Raw genomic sequence first — 22,087 nt, forward strand, 5'->3', positions numbered from 1 at the left:
GCAGAGGCTCCACAGCACATGCCCGTTTGGCCTTCTTCGTCTTCCCCTTGACTACACGCGCGCACACACATGCACACGCACACGCACACACACGCACGTGGTGTGCAAACACATACAGAGAGAAAAGGAGAGAGATGAGACATACATATATATATATATGTATGCATGTATGAATGGATGTTATACATACATAAAGAACATGACTTGTGGTTAGTAGCAGTGGCTGTAGTTTGGGCTCACCTGAGGAAGGGGACCTGGTGATGGGTAAGGAGACAGGTGAGGCAGCTAGCTCTACAGCCGGCTCCTCTTTAACCTGTTTCACTTTAGGGGTGACAGCACGTCGTTTCCGTGGAGACGTCACAGATTTGGGGCTTTGATCTGCCAATAGGAAGGACACACATTTCCTTTTCACGAAAGAAAACCACACGTTGATGTCAGGGGGCGCTTAGTGTGCTAAGCCACTAAGCGCCCCCTGATATCCTTATTTCAATAGGAAATGATTGATACCCTGTCTGTGTCAAGCCCCGTGGCCCGGCCCTGCCCTGCCTCCTTACCTGCAGCACGCTTTGGGGAGGATATGAGGGGGGGAACGGTCACACTGCTAGGAATTTCCTCGTTGGGCGCCGTGAGAGCAGAGTTACGGGTCCTACGCAGTGGGGGACGGGTTGACACCGGGCTGAGGGTGGGGCAGACAAGGCCTGTAGATACGGGAGAGATAGGAAGGGTCAGTCACTTAATCTTCGGAAAAATCTAACAGACAAACAGACACCAGAGATTTCCAGGTAATGCTAGGACACTCGGGAGGAGGAAATCAAGTGCATGCAATTTGCAATTTACTTGGACAAACAGTGAGATGAGTAACTGCATCCCCAGCAGGCGGCCGTGCTTTGCCTGGAGCAGGAGGACTTGTGTTGGTTGTCGTGGTTCCGCCATCAGTGACATTAAGCTGAGAGGCACCAGAGGGGGCAGCCTCGGCAGGACAGACCGGGTCCACAGCGCACGGCAGCTTGTCCCCACAGGAGGGGCAAAAGCGGAACCCAGCCTGCAGCTTGGCGCCACACTGGGGGCAGAAATGGAGAAGCATCCTGCAAAAAAAACATAGGACTTTAACAGAAACACAGAATCAGGGTTTTAATGTTTAACATCCACAGACAAAACATAACTCCCTATGTATTTCACATAGCCATTCACACTACCAATGTATTTTCTAGTGGCACTAGTTGAAAACAGAAGTAGGTTTGGGTTAACCCTAACAGCTCCTACTCGATACATATACTATGACTACGTTAATAAGAGTGGACGGGGCTGTATTATATCATCATGTTATATCATGGCTTGTATAACATTTTGGTTGTTCAGGGTAGTTTAAACATCGCAGAACAATCGATGAATTCCATTGTAAGACTGTCTTTTTGACCAGTGTTGCGTTTGACCAACATTCCGCCAGATATTATTTAGCAGACATTGAAATCAAGAGACATATCTACAATCAACAGGGTCATTTCGCTAGCTAATGAGAATATGAGTGGGAAAACGACAAGCTAGCAACAACCAAAACTGGTGACAACGGCCCATCACAAGAATTAGCTATCTGTTAGTTAGTTAGTTAGTTCTCCCTGCTGTGGGACACAACAATTTCAATGAAGAGAAATATACAGGTTTCTTATTTTCTGGCAGCCTTGGAGGGTCCAGTGAGAAAGAAGTCCGCTGCGACGTTAAGTTAAGTTAATGTGGGTTTCTGAGCAGAACTACAACAATGACAATCATCAATCATCAGGTCAAGTCAAAGAGGAGGATCAACAACACTGACTGATGGATAGATGATTCACTTACTTAAACAAATGTATTTGTTGTAAGTCGTTTTGGATAAAGGCGTCTGCTAAATGCTGTAAACAACAACTGTTCTAGCTGTGGATGTCACGTGACGAAACAACTGATCATGCCAAGGCTCAAACTTCAAGTGACAATTTCTCCGAGAAACGCGTTTTTAGAATTCCAACCAGAGAGTGGCACCTGGATCAATGAGTCTCTCTCTCTCTCTCTCTCTCTCTCTCTCTCTCTCTCTCTCTCTCTCTCTCTCTCTCTCTCTCTCTCTCTCTCTCTCTCTCTCTCTCTCTCTCTCTCTCTCTCTCTCGAACCCGGAGGCAGCAAGAGATCAAACTACATTCACAACCCAATTTATACCTGTACAAAACACTATTACACTTATAGTGTAATTATATTACACGTACTTATACTTATATTACACGTATAGTGCACTATCACACCTGTGCCTCCACCTCGTCATCAACATTGTTATGGTATCAATCTCAATACATTTATTTTCGCAACCTACTCTGTGCTTTTGGAAACCCAATAAAGCTCAGCGCATTGCTCAGCAAATACTTTCCATTTTAACTTTTTGCTTGGATTCATTTTATGGGATCATCATTTGAATAATTGCCCTGCATTGATCACACTGATCTACACTTCCCTGTAATGTGGTCCTCTGTAGCTCAGTTGGAAGAGCATGGTTTTAACAATGCTTAGGTTGTGGGTTTGATTCCTGCTGGGACCATATATACTGAACAAAAGTATGCACTCACTGCAATGTAAGTTGCTTTGAATAAAAGAGTCAGATAAATGGCATATATTGTATTCTATTAATGTCCGTAGATAATTTCTGACTTTATTAAATGGACATGAAATTCTTCAGCTTCTCATTTTCACTAAATGTGCTAATTTTGTCTACATCTATAGAAACCTGCAGCTGTTGTCACATGCAAGACGACACAGTGAAGCATCTATAGAAACCTGCAGCTGTTGTCACATGCAAGACGACACAGTGAAGTGTAAAAACAATAATGATTACTGTAAGGAAGAGGTAGAGAAGCTGTGTGTAAGGATTTGCTTTGATCAGGTTGATAATGCGAACGGTATTTTCGAATGTTACACGAACAATTCGAAAGGTATGGGAGCCGCTTTCAAATTGGTTTCCAAACAATATGCTGTAAATGCAACATTGTGTTTTGAAAGTTGAATCACGCGAATATGGGATAATCAGTTTAATTAGAGTAAAACATATAATTACATTATTTTGTGTAATTTTGATCTCCCTCAAACCCTGATGTTGTTTTTGCAGCAACACATTAAAAACAGAACATGTGAGTTTAATAACAACGGAAAGTGCAAATGGATGCAAAAAAAACCAATAACTTGGCCTGGAGAGATGTGGGCCCTTACTGTGGGAGTAATGATAATTACTTTATGATAACGGCAAAAGACTAGACCTAAACTACACAAGACAACCTTTGTATGACTGCAACTTTCCAGGTAGGAAGATTTTTTATTTTATACAATGATATGTCCAAGTGTAGACCTGGGATACTGTATTTTATGGATTACAAAAGGGAGTCCTGACCACACAAGGAAACCAGAAGGTGTTGGACACCTTCAATTAATTATATGGACCTTTCTATTCTTTTCCAGAATCACCCTGTCCCAGAACCACACCTAGCAACAACCAACAACCACCAACAACACTCACAGACCCTACCTCCATACAAACTAGCACTCCACCAAAACCTCTCCAACTACGGAAACCTCCTCCCCCACCTCTCCTTCCACTACAGCTAGTGCATCTGCTACTCCAACTACACTTTCTCTAACCTCTTCTACCAACACTCCTACAACCTCTCTCTACCCCAACAATCTCGACCTCTACCACAAGTCTAACTACCTCAGCCCCTCCTACAACCTCTCTCTCTACCCCAACAACCTCTACCTCAACCACAAGTCTAACGACCTCAGCCCCTCCTACAACCTCTCTCTCTACCCCAAACAAACAAAGAGTGATTGTTTGAATGCAGTTTACAATAATCATTAAAATGTTTTCTTTCTTCAACACAGATTCTTTGGCCTCTACTGTATATTGTAATGACTTTCATTAGGGTAAACTCTTCCTTACCATGCTATAGTTCTTAACTACGTATGTACAAAAACAATAACTTGAGCTAGGAATAGCTAGGCTAGATAGGTAAAGAGTGCAACACCTGCAAGAAAGAAACAAAAACGAATGAAATGTGTGAGTGACACTTATGGAGAAGGCTAAAAGCGTGATCATATTGTCCAGTTGAGTACTGAAAAGTTCCTGGACTCTCGATGGCCTCCTTCTCGGCGGACGCCTCCCTGGCCTTGGCCTTCCACAGTGCATAGGGCAGCTCTCTCTGCTGCTCTATCCTCAGAGCCTGTAACAGGTGGCTTAAGGTGGACCCAAGTGCAGAGAGGAGACAGGACTCAGAGTTGCCAAAAATCAAACGTAAGCTTGACTAGAATATCGCAGGAAACACAGGTACATCCATAGAACGATAGTTCAAAACTGAACAACGGGTGTAGCAAAAGCCAGGCTTATAAACTGGACAGAATGACAACGCACAGGTCAATGAATTAAAAGAGAAGAATAAGGAAAACAATAAAGGAGTCTCTGGCGGCCACTGCTGGCCAGTAGGGGAAGCATGAGAATGAGGAGGACTCCTCACAGAACCGAGGTCAGCTCCCACTCATGCTCTGACAAGCGCACCTCACCCTCACACGCACCTTTCACTTCAAACACGTGTAGAGGGAGGGAGGGAAGGAGGGAGGGAGAATGTTCATCAGCACACCTTAAAAGCTGTGGTGCAGTTGAACAGAATTATCCAGGAGCAAGATATATTTGAGCTAACATCACAAAGACCTGAGGACTCTAAACAGGGCAGTATCTTGAGAGGATGTGGGCACGATGGGAACTCATTTGTCTCCTCACTCAGGTTGTGTTGACTTTGGTACCTGGAGGCAGCAGCTCAGGTAGGCAGCAAGAGATCAAGCTACATTCACAACCCTATTTATACCTGTACAAAACACTATTACACTTGTATAGTGCGCTATCACACCTATTCATTGACATTGTTATGGTATCAATCTCAATACATTTCTTTCCACAACCTATTTTGTGCTCTTGTAAATCCAATAAAGCTCAGTGCATTGCTCAGCAAATGATTTCCCTTTAAATTGATTAATTCAAGTGTATGGGTTCACAGACAATGAATTATTATCAAGAATGTAATAATTCCCCTGCATTGCTCACACTGATTTGTACTTGCCTATAATGTTTGGAGATGAATTTCTGACTTCTTCAAATGGACAAATGGACTTCTTTTGTCTATATCTACAGAATCCTGCAAATGTTGCCACGAACAGAACAACAAAGTGAAGTGTGAATTCCAGAGTGATGTCTTGTATTGTGAGGAAAAGCAAAGGAAGCTGTGTAAAAGGATATGCTTTGAGGATGATGATGATGATGATGATGATGATGATGATGATGATGATGATGATGATGATGATGATGATGATCATCATCATCATCATCATCATCATCATCATCATCATCATCATCATCATCATCATCATCATCAAGTTTTCCCTTGTAATTGTGCAGGTACAGGAGCCACTTTGACAATACACTGTAAATGCAACCTTGTGTTTTAAAAGTTGACTCATGCTAATATGGGATGTCCAGTGTAATTAGAATAAAACATATTATTATATTATTTTGTGTGATTTTGACCTCAAACCCTTGATGCTCTTTTTGCAACATCAGCTGTTCCAGATACATGTGAGTTTAAAACAAACAACGGATGCAAATGGATGAAAAAATACAATGAATCGCACTGGAGAGACGTGGGCCCTTACTGTGGGACTTTATATAGACCGTGTAACTGCAAAAGCGAAGCAAAAAAGGACAAAATATATTTTTATGACTGCGACTCTTCAGGTAGGAAGGTTTTATATTTTCTGGTTTCTTGTTTTCCACAAGAACAGCTTGATCAGTGGTTTAGGTGATAGGTGAACTGGAATGATATGTGCATGTGTAGAGCTGGGTTACTGTATGTTATGGATTACAAAAGGGAGTCCTGACCACACAAGGAAACCAGATGGTGTTGGACACCTTCAATTAATTATATGGACCTTTCTATTCTTTTCAGACCCTACCTCCATACAAACTACCACTCCACCTATAACCTCTCCAACTACGGAAACCTCCTCCCCCACCTCTCCTTCCACTACAGCTAGTGCATCTGCTACTCCAACTACACTTTCTCTAACCTCTTCTACCAACACTCCTACAACCTCTCTCTCTACCCCAACAATCTCGACCTCTACCACAAGTCTAACTACCTCAGCCCCTCCTTCAGCCTCCTCTCCTGAGCAGGGAATCACACTTGTAGTAGAGATGAATCTGACAAACTTCACAAGGATGGAACTCGATGTATCTGCAACAAAGGTGAGACCACAACATCCCTGACCTTTCAACAACACACAACCACTATGGCTTTAAACATACAGTACCAGATATACAGTCATTTACTATCTAATGTATGCTGTATCAACCCCAAGCCACCAGAAGAACTCACACGATCATGAAAGCAGCACTACATGATCATTAACCAAACACTACAACCCAACATTCATATGTAAACCTCACACAAAACACACATCAAACTACTCACCAAGAATTTCTCAATGGTTGAATGGTCTGGAATGTAAATACAAATACAAAATAATGTCTGTTTGGTTATGTGTCAATATCTGCATCTCTCCCCAGATTTCATTCAACATCTCAGAGGTAATAAACCCTATACTTCAGGTGACCCTGCCCGCAGACCTTTTTTCAAGGATACTTCCTAAACATGACCGCAGACAAGACAAAATAAACTTCACCTTCTCTGTGTTTAAAAATACACCAACTGATCAAGTAAGTTCACAAAACGCGCGCACACACACACACACACACACACACACACACACACACACACACACACACACACACACACACACACATTGAACAAGCATGATATTTCTTCAAGTTTTGTTTGGAAGAATGCAGCAAGTGTAGTCAAGGGAAGAAAGAATTGGTTTAGAGGAGAACACATACGATTATTACACTGCATGTGATGATCTCAGCATCTGTGTGGTTATTTGTGTTTATTTTTCTGTGTGTGTGTGTGTGTGTGTGTGTGTGTGTGTGTGTGTGTGTGTGTGTGTGTGTGTAGACTGCAATCGGACGTCTTGGTCAGATTCGTTTTGGTATCGAAGTTGAGAACATTACCATCTCTAACCTGTCAACACCTTTCAACATGACCTTCAAGCATACATCGAAGCTACAGGTAACTATTGTCAACACCAACATGTGCATGACAAGGAGGTGGTGTTTCAAATTTGCTTATGTTTTCATCTTCTCTTCTTCAGGAGGACAACAACACAACCTGTGTTTTTCTCAACCAGAGTCGTAAATATGGAGCGATGCATTCAACAATATTGATAATATTTTTGCTCAAATCAATATCATTAATAGTTATAGACAGTAAAGCTAAGCTGTAACATAATACAAAGCATAGTAATTATTTGATGGCAAAGTGAATATGTCCAATTCTGTATTTGTAACTACTGTAGGAGGAGAATGGGTCACTGATGGCTGCCAAACACTGACTCTCACTCACCAGACCATCTGTAGCTGTGACCACTTCTCCTTCTTTGCTGTCATGGTAAACACCTCCACATTTCCTCTTTACTGTTTTCCATTTCTCTTTCAGACATTTGCATATTGTCAGTGTAATATTACCATGGCACCAAACTGCCCTATGATATTGCCACTGTCTATGTCATCCCATTGAGATGAGGCAAGTTTCTGAGTATGTATACTAGCATCAGGTTTCGGGTCAAATCCATTTCAATTCAGTCAACTGAGGAAGTTAACTGAAATTCCAATTCCAAATGTCCCTATGTTTTTCAACAAGAAACATTTAGAATTGGGAATTGGAATTTCAGCTAACTTCCTGAATTGAAATTAAACTGACCCCAACCCCTGACTAGCATATCATTCATCATTATCAACTTCATTCTCTGTTCTACGTTGACTGCCTGACATCATTGCTCCTGTAGATCCCTGATGTTAACCTGAGTGGGGACCATGCCCATAGTCTGAGAGTACTCAGCTATGTGGGCGCAGCCATCTCTGCCTTCTTCTGCACCATCACTTTACTGACACACTGCCTCGAGCATGCGTGAGTGACACCTGTCAAACTCTCTCTCTCACACACACACACACACACACACACACACACACACACACACACACACACACACACACACACGCACACAAATATTCTGTCTAACACAAACACCTTCAGACATCCACAATTCACACACAGAGGTAAAACCTTGCTCTGTCTTTCAGGAGGAAATCTACTGACCATGCCATGCTGATCCATCTCCAGCTGGTGGCATCTCTGCTGCTGTCCAACCTCCTACTGTTGAGCAGCGTGGGCTTGGCATCAGTGGGCCCTGCCTCTGTGGCCCCCGGCCTGTGTCTGACCCTGGCAGCCCTGCTGCACTACTCCCTGCTCTGCTGCTTCACCTGGATGGGCCTTGAGGCGCTGCACCTGTACAGGCTGCTGGTCCTGGTGTACAACACTTACATGAGACGCTATCTGCTGAAGCTGAGCCTGCTGGGCTGGGGTAGGGGCAATACTGAAAGTGCAATTACCAAAGAGAGCAATTAACTGGACAGCAAAGGGAAAACTTCTCAGTATCAACACTGACTTTGTTTCTCAGGTGTTCCTGCTTTGGTTGTTTCCATAGTCATTGCTGTCGACAGGGATTTCTATGGGCTGCAAAATGAAATGTGAGTACAAAGTAACTATCGTACTGAATACCAACCTTCTGAAATGATGTGTAAATCAGCTGCATGACTCACACTTTTGCACCCACACCCACCTAACAGGTGCTGGATCAGACACTCTGTTGTGCAGTATGGCTCCGTTGTGGCGTACCTGATAGTGATCCTGCTCTTCAACGGGACCATCTTCATTATCGTCGTGATCACCACGATGCACCAGCTGCGCTTGGTGCCGTCATCCCAGAACAGGAGGCAGAGCTGCAAGATCACCTGCAGCATCCTGGGACTTACCTGTGCCCTGGGACTCACCTGGGGGCTGGGCTTCTTCTCCATGGGCTACACCAACCTCGTTGTCCTCTACGTCTTCACCATCCTCAACTCACTGCAGGGTAACCATCTCATTCATACCCATCATGACAGACTCTCCTCTTATCCCCATTGACTCACTGTGGTGACGCTGGAGTGTTCATACATGGTGGAACAGTCAGGGCTCTGGGTCGATTCATTATGGAACCTTAAAGCTACACAGAGAAGCTGCTGTATGGCAGAGAAATCCAAAGCTCTCACCAAGTCCCTTAAAATTCAGGGGGGCAAAACATAGAAATGTAACATGTAGAACAGACATGCTTCTCTGTTATGCAGAATCTAAAATAGTGTCAGCTCCATACATGACATTTCTTTGGTGTGTTGTTTATGACATTACTTCCTGTTGTCCACAGGGTTCTTCTTGTTCCTTTGGATTTGCGTTAAGAGACTGAGAGGAACCGAGCAGGGTGCTATGGCAACGGGACAAACCTTGAGCACCCAGGTACTCTCTGCTGGGAGCGAGGCCCAACCATCCTCTGAAAGGCTGAAGGGCCAGTAGGTCTCAGACAGAGACCCCTATGCATAACTAACAGAATCTATTGTAATCACTGGAAACAAAGAGTTATTGTTTGAATGCAGTTTACTAGTTCAACTGAAAAACCTGTGTTACAATAATCATTGAAAACATTTTCTTCCTTTAACACGGATTTGTCCTTTCTTTGGCCTCTACATTGTAATGGCTTTCATTAGGGTAAACTCTTCCTTACCATGCTATAGTACTTAACTAAGTCTGTACAAAAACAATGACTTGCAAGAAACAAACAAAAACCAATAAATGTGTGAGTGATAACCCTGCTAGCATTGGTTGAAGTAGTGTTTGTGAGTCTCTGCATCACATCACACTGTAACGGTCAGACAGGTGAGCCCAAGTGCAGAAAACAGACTAAGAGCCAGGATCAGTGAAGCCCCAAGCTGGGGTGTATTTATTGAGAGAAGGCTGACTGATTCGATATGTAGACAGATAGTCCGGTAAGGGTCAGGCAGGCGGTTGGTCAGGCAAGCAGGGGACAAACAGGTAAGCTGGCAGGCAGACGGGCAGAGTCCAGGCAGGTAATCAGGTTGGCAGACAGGCATAGATCGAGTAGGCAGGGGGGCAGTCGTACACACAAGAGGTCAGGCAGGGAAGCGGGCAGTCATGCAGGGGAACAGGCAGGTAGGCGGATAGTCGTCCAGGCAGGGTTCAGGTAAGCAGGCAGGCAAGCAGGCAGGAGGGTCAGGCAGGTAAGGAGGGTCGGTGGCAGGAGGGAACTGAGGACACCGGAACAAACAAGGTAAGGAGGCTGGGAATTCTAAGAAGCAGGAACGAGGAATAATAACTAGAAGCGTGACTAACAATAACTGACGTTACGATCTGGCAGGGTAGTGAAGGTTGAACCGGGTATTTATGGCAAACGCTGGTAATGAGGATGGGGAACATCTGGTCATCTGACTCCTGCACACCTGACACCACTCCTGAAATCATCCTGACTGAAGAGAAAGAGAGAGAGAGAGAGAAAGACTGCTCTCTATCTAGAGGTAGAGGGCGTGACACACACCCACACACAGTTTCCAAAGCAATAATTTGCATTAGTGTCATTGAACCATACTGCAGGTGCAGGGGTTGAAAAAACCCCACTGATGTTCCCACACCTTAATAGCTGTGGTGCAGTTAGGGTTAGGGTTAGCAGAAATATCCAGGAGCAGGTTATATTTGAGGTAAGACAAAAACATCACCACAAAGACCTGAGGCCTCTCAACAGGGCAGTATCTTGAGAGGATGTGGGCACGATGGGAACTCATTTGTCTCCTCACTCAGGTTGTGTTGACTTTGGAACATGGAGGCAGCAGCTCAGGTAGGCAGCAAGAGATCAAGCTACATTCACAACCCCATTTATACCTGTACAAAACACTATTACACTTGTATAGTGCGCTATCACACCTATTCATTAACATTGTAACAATACATTTCTTTCCGCACCTAACCTGTGCTCTTGTTCATTCAATAATGTTCAGCGCATTGCTCAGCAAATCATTTCCACTTGAACTGTTTACATTGATTCTTTCAAGTGTATGGGGTCACATAAATGAATCATTATCAATAATTTAATAATTCCCCTGCATTGCTCACACTGATCTGCATTTTCTTTTTTATTTTCTTTTTTTACATTTAATGTACAAATGTACAGCTTCTCAATTACACAAAATGTGTTTATTTTGTCTCCATCTATAGTAACATGCAGCTGGTGCCACAAAGAAGTTGACAACGTGTGTAAAAGGATGTGCTTTGACATGGCTGATAATGAGAATGGAAACAATGGTCTTTTAAACTGTTCCTCTAATAAAAGTATGGTAGCCACTTTAAAATTCAACAACAGTATACTGTAAATGCAACGTTATGGTTTGAAAGTTGTATCATGCTAATGACAGATGTTCAGTGTAATTAGAGTGAATCATATTATGGATTTTGGATCTACACTGTACCTGAAAACCAATTTTTCTATTTGCAGCCAATACTCAGTTTAAAAGCAACACAGAGGGCACATTTTGGATTGTGTTGGGTGCTCACTCTCAGGGTCAACTCCCTGAATGGAACTGCACAAGATTAGACCTAAACTACACAAAACCAGCACAGCCCAATGTGTATTACTGCACATTTCCAGGTAAGAAGGTTTTACAGTGCCTTCGGAAAGTATTCAGACCCCTTCACTTTTTCCACATTTTGTTGTTATAGACTCAATTTAAAATGGATTAAATTAAAAGAATTTGCCATTAATCCACACACAATACCCCAGAATGACAAAGCCAAAACACGTTTTTAGAAATTTCAGTAAATTTATTAAAATTGAAAGACAGAAATACCTCATGTACATAAGTATTCAGTCCCTTTGCTATGACACTCTTTAAATGAGGTAAAATGCAAAAATGTCATCAACAAATCACTCAATAAGTTGAATTGAGTTCATCGTAATGCAAGGATAATAGTTCATGTAATTCTGGTCTCTGAATTGAGTAATAATAGGGAGAGGGGTAGGGGAGAGAGAGAGATAATCCAAGGGAGAGTAGTCCAGGGTCAGTCCAGGGTTTGGCAGGCGGGCGGGTAGTCAGACAGGCAGGGGTCGTGCAGGCAGGTGGGTAGTCAGACAGGCAGGGGTCGTGCAGGCAGGTGGGTAGTCAGACAGGCAGGGGTCGAGCAGGCAGGTGGGTAGTTAGACAGGAAATGACTACGGAAATCTCCTCCCCCACCTCTCCTTCCACTACAGCTAGTGCATCTGCTACTCCGACTACACTTTCTCTAACCTCTTCTCCCAACACTCCTACAACCTCTCTCTCTACCCCAACAATCTCGACCTCTACCACAGGTCTAACTACCTTAGCCCCTCCTTCAGCCTTGAACTATCTTGTACAAACAGGGTCAGTCCCTGCCCTGTCACCCTTATCATACAGCCTCAGCACATTAATGTGGACTTGTTTGTTACTTAGTATTTAGTATATTTTTCTCAGTATCTTTATTCTTATCTGTCTATAGCGTTCATATAGACTTCCTGTTTACAATCCTGCTTATGTTGTATGTTGTATGTTGTATGTGTATGTTATGAGCGATGTCTCTATGTCTTTAAGCTACTTGGAACCTGAATTTCCCCTAGGGATAAATAAAGTTTCTATCTATCTATCTATCTATCTATCTATCTATCTATCTATCTATCTATCTATCTATCTATCTAGCCTCCTCTCCTGAACTGGAATGATATGTGCATGTGTAGAGCTGGGTTACTGTATGTTATGGATTACAAAAGGGAGTCCTGACCACACAAGGAAACCAGATGGTGTTGGACACCTTCAATTAATTATATGGACCTTTCTATTCTTTTCAGACCCTACCTCCATACAAACTACCACTCCACCTATAACCTCTCCAACTACGGAAACCTCCTCCCCCACCTCTCCTTCCACTACAGCTAGTGCATCTGCTACTCCAACTACACTTTCTCTAACCTCTTCTACCAACACTCCTACAACCTCTCTCTCTACCCCAACAATCTCGACCTCTACCACAAGTCTAACTACCTCAGCCCCTCCTTCAGCCTCCTCTCCTGAGCAGGGAATCACACTTGTAGTAGAGATGAATCTGACAAACTTCACAAGGATGGAACTTTATGTATCTGCAACAAAGGTGAGACCACAACATCCCTGACCTTTCAACAACACACAACCACTATGGCTTTAAACATACAGTACCACAAATACAGTCATTTACTATCTAATTTATGCTGTATCAACCCCAAGCCACCAGAAGAACTCACACGATCATGAAAGCAGCACTACATGATCATTAACCAAACACTATAACCCAACATTCATGTGTAAACCTCACACAAAACACACACATTTATTGATTATACTCACTTGCACACATGTATAAGTGCATCAGTGTCCAAAACGAAATGATGTGTATTTGGTTGTGTGTCAATATCTGCATCTCTCCCCAGATTTCATTCAACATCTCAGAGGTAATAAACCCTATACTTCAGGTGACCCTGCCCGCAGACCTTTTTTCAAGGGTACTTCTTAAACATGACCGCAGACAAGACAAGATAAACTTCACCTTCTCTGTGTTTAAAAATACACCAGCTGATCAAGTACGTTCACAAAATGCACGCACACACACACACACACACACACACACACACACACACACACTTACACACACACACACACACACACACACACATTGAATAAGCATGATATTTCTTAAAGTTTTGTTTGGAAGAATGCAGCAAGTGTAGTCAAGGGCAGAAAGAATTGGTTTAGGGGAGAACACATACCATTATTACACTGCGTGTGATGATCTCAGCATCTGTGTGGTTATTTGTGTTTATTTGTCTGTATGTGTGTGTGTGTGTGTGTGTGTGTGTGTGTGTGTGTGTGTGTGTGTGTGTGTGTGTGTGTGTAGACTGCAATCGGACGTCTTGGTCAGATTCGTTTTGGTATCGAAGTTGAGAACATTACCATCTCTAACCTGTCAACACCTTTCAACATGACCTTCAAGCATACATCGAAGCTACAGGTAACTATTGTCAACACCAACATGTGCATGACAAGGAGGTGGTGTTTCAAATTTGCTTATGTTTTCATCTTCTCTTCTTCAGGAGGACAACAACACAACCTGTGTTTTTCTCAACCAGAGTCGTAAATATGGAGTGATGCATTCAACAATATTGACAATATTTTTGGTCAAATCAATATCATTAATAGTTATAGACAGTAAAGCTAAGCTGTAACATAATACAAAGCATAGTAATTATTTGATGGCAAAGTGAATATGTCCAATTCTGTATTTGTAACTACTGTAGGAGGAGAATGGGTCACTGATGGCTGCCAAACACTGACTCTCACTCACCAGACCATCTGTAGCTGTGACCACTTCTCCTTTTTCGCTCTCATGGTAAACACCTCCACATTTCCTCTTTACTGTTTGCCATATTCTTAAGTGGTATTCACCTTCTTCTCTTTAATACGTTTGCATATTGTCAGTGTAACATTACCATGGCGCCAAACTGCCCTATGATATTGCCACTGTCTATGTCATCCCATTGAGATGAAGCAAGTTTCTGAGTATGTATACTAGCATCAGGTTTCGGGTCAAATCCATTTCAATTCAGTCAACTGAGGAAGTTAACTGAAAGTCCAATTCCAAATCTCTTGTTTTTGAACAAGAAACATTTAGAATTGGGAATAGGAATTTCAGCTAACTTCCTGAATTGAAATTAAACTGACCCTGACTAGCATATCATTCATCATTATCAACTTCATTCTCTGTTCTACGTTGACTGCCTGTGGGATGACATCATTGCTCCTGTAGATCCCTGATGTTAACCTGAGTGGGGACCATGCCTATAGTCTGAGAGTACTCAGCTATGTGGGCGCAGCCATCTCTGCCTTCTTCTGCACCATCACTTTACTGACACACTGCCTCGAGCATGCGTGAGTGACACCTGTCAAACTCTCTTTGTCACACACACACACACACACACACACACACACACACACACACACACACACACACACACACACACACACACACACACACACACACACACACACGCACACACACACAAATATTCTGTCTAACACAAACACCTTCAGACATCCACAATTCACACACAGAGGTAAAATCTTGTTCTGTCTTTCAGGAGGAAATCTACTGACCATGCCATGCTGATCCATCTCCAGCTGGTGGCATCTCTGCTGCTGTCCAACCTCCTACTGTTGAGCAGCGTGGGCTTGGCATCAGTGGGCCCTGCCTCTGTGGCCCCCGGCCTGTGTCTGACCCTGGCAGCCCTGCTGCACTACTCCCTGCTCTGCTGCTTCACCTGGATGGGCCTTGAGGCGCTGCACCTGTACAGGCTGCTGGTCCTGGTGTACAACACTTACATGAGACGCTATCTGCTGAAGCTGAGCCTGCTGGGCTGGGGTAGGGGCAATACTGAAAGTGCAATTACCAAAGAGAGCAATTAACTGGACAGCAAAGGGAAAACTTCTCAGTATCAACACTGACTTTGTTTCTCAGGTGTTCCTGCTTTGGTTGTTTCCATAGTCATTGCTGTCGACAGGGATTTCTATGGGCTGCATAATGAAATGTGAGTATAAAGTGACTATCGTACTGAATACCAACCTTCTGAAATGATGTGTAAATCAGCTGCATGACTCACACTTTTGCACCCACACCCACCTAACAGGTGCTGGATCAGAGTCTCTGTTGTGCAGTATGGCTCCGTCGTGGCGTACATGATAGTGATCCTGCTCTTCAACGGGACCATCTTCATTATCGTCGTGACCACCACGATGCACCAGCTGCGCTTGGTGCCGTCATCCCAGAAGAGGAGGCAGAGCTGCAAGATCACCTGCAGCATCCTGGGACTTACCTGTGCCCTGGGACTCACCTGGGGGCTGGGCTTCTTCTCCATGGGCTACACCAACCTCGTTGTCCTCTACGTCTTCACCATCCTCAACTCACTGCAGGGTAACCATCTCATTCATACCCATCATGACAGACTTTCCTCTTATCCCCATTGACTCACTGTGGTGACGCTTTAGTGTTCATACATGGTGGAACAGTCAGGGCTCTGGGTCGATTCATTATGGAACCTTAAAGCTACACAGAGAAGCTGCTGTATGGCAGAGAAATCCAAAGCTCTCAACAAGTCCCTTAAAATTCAGGGGGGCAAAACATAGAAATGTAACATGTAGAACAGACATGCTTCTCTGTTATGCAGAATCTAAAATAGTGTCAGCTCCATACATGACATTTCTTTGGTGTGTTGTTTATGACATTACTTCCTGTTGTCCACAGGGTTCTTCTTGTTCCTTTGGATTTGCGTTAAGAGACTGAGAGGAACCGAGCAGGGTGCTATGGCAACGGGACAAACCTTGAGCACCCAGGTACTCTCTGCTGGGAGCGAGGCCCAACCATCCTCTGAAAGGCTGAAGGGCCAGTAGGTCTCAGACAGAGACCCCTATGCATAACTAATAGAACCTATTGTAATCACTGGAAACAAAGAATTATTGTTTGAATGCAGTTTACTAATTCAACTGAAAAACATGTGTTACAATAATCATTGAAAACATTTTCTTCCTTTAACACGGATTTGTCCTTTCTTTGGCCTCTATATTGTAATGGCTTTCATTAGGGTAAACTCTTCCTTACCATGCTATAGTACTTAACTAAGTCTGTACAAAAACAATGACTTGCAAGAAACAAACAAAAACAAATAAATGTGTGAGTGATAACCCTGCTAGCATTTGTTGAAGTAGTGTTTGTGAGTCTCTGCATCACATCACACTGTAACGGTCAGACAGGTGAGCCCAAGTGCAGAAAACAGACTAAGAGCCAGGATCAGTGAAGCCCCAAGCTGGGGTGTATTTATTGAGAGAAGGCTGACTGATTCGATATGTAGACAGATAGTCCGGTAAGGGTCAGGCAGGCGGTTGGTCAGGCAAGCAGGGGTCAAACAGGTAAGCTGGCAGGCAGACGGGCAGAGTCCAGGCAGGTAATCGGGTTGGCAGACAGGCATAGTTCGAGTAGGCAGGCGGGCAGTCGTACACACAAGAGGTCAGGCAGGGAAGCGGGCAGTCATGCAGGGGAACAGGCAGGTAGGCGGATAGTCGTCCAGGCAGGGTTCAGGTAAGCAGGCAGGCAAGCAGGCAGGAGGGTCAGGCAGGGAAGGAGGGTCGGTGGCAGGAGTCAGGAGGGAACTGAGGACACAGGAACAAACAAGGTAAGGAGGCTGGGAATTCTAAGAAGCAGGAACGAGGAATAGCTAGAAGCGTGACTAACAATAACTGACGTTACGATCTGGCAGGGTAGTGAAGGTTGAACCGGGTATTTATGGCAAACGCTGGTAATGAGGATGGGGAACAACTGGTCATCTGGCTCTTGCACACCTGACACCACTCCTGAAATCATCATGACTGAAGAGAAAGAGAGAGAGAGAGAAAGACTGCCACACAGACAGTTTCCAAAGCAATAATTTGCATTAGTGTCATTGAAGGGGACTAAGGACGCAGCCCTGGGGGGACCCTGTGCTCAGTATGAGTGAGCTGGAGGTGTGTCTACCCACCCTGACCACCTGTGGCCTGGCCGTCAGAAAGTCCAGGATCCAGGCACACAGGGGAATGTTCAGTCCTAAACCAATCATCTTATCAGCCAGTTTGGTGGGGACTATGGTATTGAACGCTGAGCTGTAGTCTATAAACAGCATTCTCACATAGCCCCCCTTCTGACTGTCAAGGTGAGAGAGAATCATCAACGATGACCCCACCAGTGCCCCCCTCATGTCACTCACACACTCACTGACATCATAACACACATGCACACACATAATCATCCATCTGCTGTTTATATTGCTTACTGCTTATACTGTTCATATTGTTTATACTGTTTATAGTGTCCATACTGTATATTTTTTAGTACTTCTATTTTTATTTTATTCTATTTTAAAACGTATTGTTATTATTCACTGTATACTTGTATCCACGTGACAAATAAAGAATCTTGAATCTTGAATCTTGAACCATACTGCAGGTGCAGGGGTTGAAAAAACCCCACTGAGGTTCCCACACCTTAATAGCTGTGGTGCAGTTAGGGTTAGGGTTAGCAGAAATATCCAGGAGCAGGTTATATTTGAGGTAAGACAAAAACATCACCACAAAGACCTGAGGCCTCTCAACAGGGCAGTATCTTGAGAGGATGTGGGCACGATGGGAACTCATTTGTCTCCTCACTCAGGTTGTGTTGACTTTGGAACCTGGAGGCAGCAGCTCAGGTAGGCAGCAAGAGATCAAGCTACATTCACAACCCCATTTATACCTGTACAAAACACTATTACACTTGTATAGTGCGCTATCACACCTATTCATTAACTTTGTAACAATACATTTCTTTCCGCACCTAACCTGTGTTCTTGTTCATTCAATAATGTTCAGCGCATTGCTCAGCAAATCATTTCCACTTGAACTGTTTACATTGATTCTTTCAAGTGTATGGGGTCACATAAATGAATCATTATCAATAATTTAATAATTCCCCTGCATTGCTCACACTGATCTGCAGTTTTTTTTTTTTAAATTGTTTTACTTTAAATGTACAAATGTACAGCTTCTCAATTTCACAAAATGTGTTTATTTTTTCTCCATCTATAGTAACATGCAGCTGTTGCCACAAACAAGTTGACAACGTGTGTAAAAGGATGTGCTTTGACATGGCTGATAATGAGAATGGAAACAATGATCTTTTCAAATGTTCCTCTAATAAAAGTATGGTAGCCACTTTAAAATTCAACACCAGTATACTGTAAATGCAACGTTATGGTTTGAAAGTTGTATCATGCTAATGACAGATGTTCAGTGTAATTAGAGTGAATCATATTATGGATTTTGGATCTACACTGTACCTGAAAACCAATTTTTCTATTTGCAGCCAATACTTTAAAAGCAACACAGAGAGCACATTTTGGATTGTGTTGGGTGTTCACTCTCAGGGTCAACTCCCTGAATGGAACTGCACAAGATTAGACCTAAACTACACAAAACCAGCACAGCCCAATGTGTATTACTGCACATTTCCAGGTAAGAAGGTTTTACAGTGCCTTCGGAAAGTATTCAGACCCCTTCACTTTTTCCACATTTTGTTGTTATAGACTCAATTTAAAATGGATTAAATTAAAAGAATTTGCCATTAATCCACACACAATACCCTAGAATGTCAAAGCCAAAACAGGTTTTTAGAAATGTCAGTAAATTTATTAAAATTGAAATACCTCATGTACATAAGTATTCAGTCCCTTTGCTATGACACTGTTTAAATGAGCTAAAATGCAAAAATGTCATCAACAAATCACTCAATAAGTTGAATTGAGTTCATCGTAATGCAAGGATAATAGTTCATGTAATTCTGTAATGAATATCTTTGTTTTTATAGGGTCTCTGAATTGCATAGGAATCAATTACACACTGTGTGGATCAGGTTGTCATTACAAACTGAGCAAATGGAGAGGAACAAAACTGCTCAGGAATGCGACCCTGAGGCCTGGGGAGACTTACAAAAATCTACAAAGTTGAATGGTGGAAAGGAAAAAGGACAGTCGATGGGACAACATCATCTCAGTCACTCTACAAAATTGGTCTATAACCAAGTGGCCAAAAATAATCCCTCCCACTCCTGCTCTGACACGCGCACCTCACCCTGACACGCACCTTTCACTTCAAACACGTCTAGAGGGAGGGAGGGAGGGTGGGAGGGAGGGAGGGAGGGAGGATGTTCATCAATAATTAAAATGAACATATGGCAGTTATTTTGAAACAGCGCAGTCATTGACAGTATGATATTGGAAGCTTTGTGAATTTAGAGTTGGTTCAACTTTACACACATTATACAAGCCCACTGAATATCTTCCTGGACTGTCAGATGACTGTATCTGTCGTTTCAGTGCACGCACGCACACACACACACACACACACACACACACACACACACACACACACACACACACACACACACACACAGACGCGCACACACACACACACACACACACACACACAGACACACACACACGTCAGCCATGACAGAGACTAAAAGGCAGTAATTTGCATTTTATGGGACCATATACTGATGCAAAAGGGGTGAATTAAACATTGAGTTTCTCATACCTTAAAAGCTGTGGCGCAGTCGAACAGAATTATCCAGGAGCAAGATATATTTGAGCTAACATCACAAAGACCTGAGGCCTCTCAACAGAGCAGTATCTTGAGAGGATGTGGGCACGATGGGAACTCATTTGTCTCCTCACTCAGGTTGTGTTGACTTTGGTAACTGGAGGCAGCAGCTCAGGTAGGCAGCAAGAGATCAAGCTACATTCACAACCCCATTTATACCTGTACAAAACACTATTACACTTGTATAGTGCGCTATCACACCTATTCATTAACATTGTTATGGTATCAATCTCAATACATTTCTTTCCACAACCTATTTTGTGCTCTTGTAAATCCAATAAAGCTCAGCACATTGCTCAGCAAATCATTTCCCTTTAAATTGATTAATTCAAGTGTATGGGTTCACAGACAATGAATTATTATCAAGAATGTAATAATTTCCCTGCATTGCTCACACTGATTTGTACTTGCCTATAATGTTTGGAGATCAATTTCTGACTTCTTCAAATGGACAAATGGACTTCTTTTGTCTATATCTACAGAATCCTGCAAATGTTGCCACAAACAGAACAACAAAGTGGAGTGTGAATTCAAGAGTAATGTCTCGGCTTGTGAGGAAAAGTCAAGGAAGCTGTGTGACAAGTTATGCTTTGTTGATGATGATTATGATGATGATGACGATTATGATGATGATGATCGAGATAAACGACATGTTTTCACTTGTAATTGTTCAGGTACAGGAGCCACTTTGACAATACACTGTAAATGCAACCTTGTGTTTGACTCATGTTGACTCATGCTAATATGGGATGTCCAGTGTAATTAGAATAAAACATATTATTATATTATTTTGACCTCAAACCATGATGCTCTTTTTGCAGAATCAGAAACATGTGAGTTTAAAAACAACAACAGATGCAAATGGATGAAAAAAAAACAACAGATGCAAAAGGATGGGAAAGAATCGGTCTGGAGAGACGTGGGCCCTTACTGTGGGACTTTGTATGGACCGTGTAACTGCAAAGAACGAAACCAAAGCAAAGCAAAAGAGGACAAAATACCTTCTTATGACTGCGACTTTTCAGGTAGGAAGGTTTTATATTTTCTGGTTTCTTGTTTTCCACAAGAACAGCTTGATCAGTGGTTTAGGTGATAGGTGAACTGGAATGATATGTGCATGTGTAGAGCTGGGTTACTGTATGTTATGGATTACAAAAGGGAGTCCTGACCACACAAGGAAACCAGATGGTGTTGGACACCTTCAATTAATTATATGGACCTTTCTATTCTTTTCAGGATCTACCTGCTCCACTACTCCCTGCTGCACAGACCCTATCTCCATACAAACTACCACTCCACCAAAAACCCCTCCAACTACGGAAACCTCCTCCCCCACCTCTCCTTCCACTACAGCTAGTGCATCTGCTACTCCAACTACACTTTCTCTAACCTCTTCTACCAACACTCCTACAACCTCTCTCTCTACCCCAACAATCTCGACCTCTACCACAGGTCTAACTACCTCAGCCCCTCCTACAACCTCCTCTCCTGAGCAGGGAATCACACTCGTAGTAGAGATGAATCTGACAAACTTCACAAGGAAGGAACTCTATGTATCTGCAACAAAGGTGAGACCACAACATCCCTGACCTTTCAACAACACACAACCACTATGGCTTTAAACATACAGTACCAGAAATACAGTCATTTACTATCTAATGTATGCTGTATCAACCCCAAGCCACCAGAAGAACTCACACGATCATGAAAGCAGGACTACATGATCATTAACCAAACACTACAACCCAACATTCATGTGTAAACCTCACACAAAACACA

At 43.0% G+C, this 22,087-nt stretch overlaps 3 protein-coding genes across 6 annotated transcripts in view; 2 read left to right on the forward strand and 1 right to left on the reverse strand.

Annotated features, from left to right (window-relative positions):
• vrk3 (VRK serine/threonine kinase 3) overlaps positions 1 to 1,949 on the reverse strand; it is a 5,812-nt gene extending 3,863 nt beyond the window's left edge. Inside the window, exons 1-5 of the mRNA XM_083691428.1 lie at positions 1,834 to 1,949; positions 838 to 1,085; positions 555 to 698; positions 241 to 378; positions 1 to 51 (exon numbers count right to left, since the gene is read on the reverse strand). The exon at positions 1 to 51 is cut by the window's left edge and continues 90 nt beyond it. Of these exons, the coding sequence (XP_083547554.1) occupies positions 1 to 51; positions 241 to 378; positions 555 to 698; positions 838 to 1,084 (580 nt within the window). The 5' untranslated portion in view covers position 1,085; positions 1,834 to 1,949. The remainder of the gene's footprint in view (positions 52 to 240; positions 379 to 554; positions 699 to 837; positions 1,086 to 1,833) is intronic.
• A 2,739-nt stretch (positions 1,950 to 4,688) lies between these two features.
• Positions 4,689 to 9,847, forward strand: LOC310819970 (adhesion G-protein coupled receptor G2-like). 4 transcript variants are annotated; one of them, XM_083691418.1, is made up of 13 exons: positions 4,689 to 4,821; positions 5,189 to 5,257; positions 5,615 to 5,788; positions 6,000 to 6,298; positions 6,620 to 6,769; positions 7,068 to 7,181; positions 7,264 to 7,303; positions 7,468 to 7,559; positions 7,957 to 8,078; positions 8,252 to 8,532; positions 8,629 to 8,698; positions 8,798 to 9,081; positions 9,412 to 9,847. In XM_083691418.1, exons 1-13 carry the CDS (start codon positions 4,746 to 4,748, stop codon positions 9,555 to 9,557), a joined length of 1,917 nt encoding a protein of 638 aa, XP_083547544.1. In that variant the 5' UTR covers positions 4,689 to 4,745; the 3' UTR covers positions 9,558 to 9,847. The 4 variants fall into 4 exon arrangements, with proteins under 4 accessions (XP_083547544.1, XP_083547545.1, XP_083547547.1 ...); XM_083691419.1 differs by having other exon boundaries at positions 8,656 to 8,698; XM_083691421.1 differs by lacking the exons at positions 4,689 to 4,821; positions 5,189 to 5,257 and adding an exon at positions 5,388 to 5,452.
• An 861-nt stretch (positions 9,848 to 10,708) lies between these two features.
• Positions 10,709 to 16,830, forward strand: LOC310819969 (adhesion G-protein coupled receptor G5-like). The gene is made up of 13 exons (XM_083691417.1): positions 10,709 to 10,890; positions 11,268 to 11,381; positions 11,545 to 11,697; positions 12,910 to 13,208; positions 13,525 to 13,674; positions 13,989 to 14,102; positions 14,185 to 14,224; positions 14,389 to 14,480; positions 14,898 to 15,019; positions 15,229 to 15,509; positions 15,606 to 15,675; positions 15,775 to 16,058; positions 16,389 to 16,830. The coding sequence occupies exons 1-13, from the start codon at positions 10,815 to 10,817 to the stop codon at positions 16,532 to 16,534; spliced, it is 1,941 nt and encodes a 646-aa protein (XP_083547543.1). The 5' UTR covers positions 10,709 to 10,814; the 3' UTR covers positions 16,535 to 16,830.
• Positions 16,831 to 22,087: the final 5,257 nt, after the last annotated feature.

This window comes from Argentina silus, assembly GCF_951799395.1.
Source record: "Argentina silus genome assembly, chromosome: 19".
Taxonomy (NCBI): Eukaryota; Metazoa; Chordata; class Actinopteri; order Argentiniformes; family Argentinidae; genus Argentina; species Argentina silus.

Excerpts from the sequence above, each read along its gene's own strand:
- LOC310819969 (XM_083691417.1), top strand. The coding sequence starts at position 10,815 with ATGTGGGCACGATGGGAACTCATTTGTCTCCTCACTCAGGTTGTGTTG. Across the intron at positions 15,510-15,605 it reads GCTGAGCCTGCTGGGCTGGG|GTGTTCCTGCTTTGGTTGTT; the intron begins GTAGGGGCAATA and ends TTTGTTTCTCAG. Across the intron at positions 16,059-16,388 it reads CATCCTCAACTCACTGCAGG|GGTTCTTCTTGTTCCTTTGG; the intron begins GTAACCATCTCA and ends TGTTGTCCACAG.
- LOC310819970 (XM_083691418.1), top strand. The coding sequence starts at position 4,746 with ATGTGGGCACGATGGGAACTCATTTGTCTCCTCACTCAGGTTGTGTTG. Across the intron at positions 7,182-7,263 it reads AGCATACATCGAAGCTACAG|GAGGACAACAACACAACCTG; the intron begins GTAACTATTGTC and ends TCTCTTCTTCAG. Across the intron at positions 7,560-7,956 it reads TCTCCTTCTTTGCTGTCATG|ATCCCTGATGTTAACCTGAG; the intron begins GTAAACACCTCC and ends TTGCTCCTGTAG.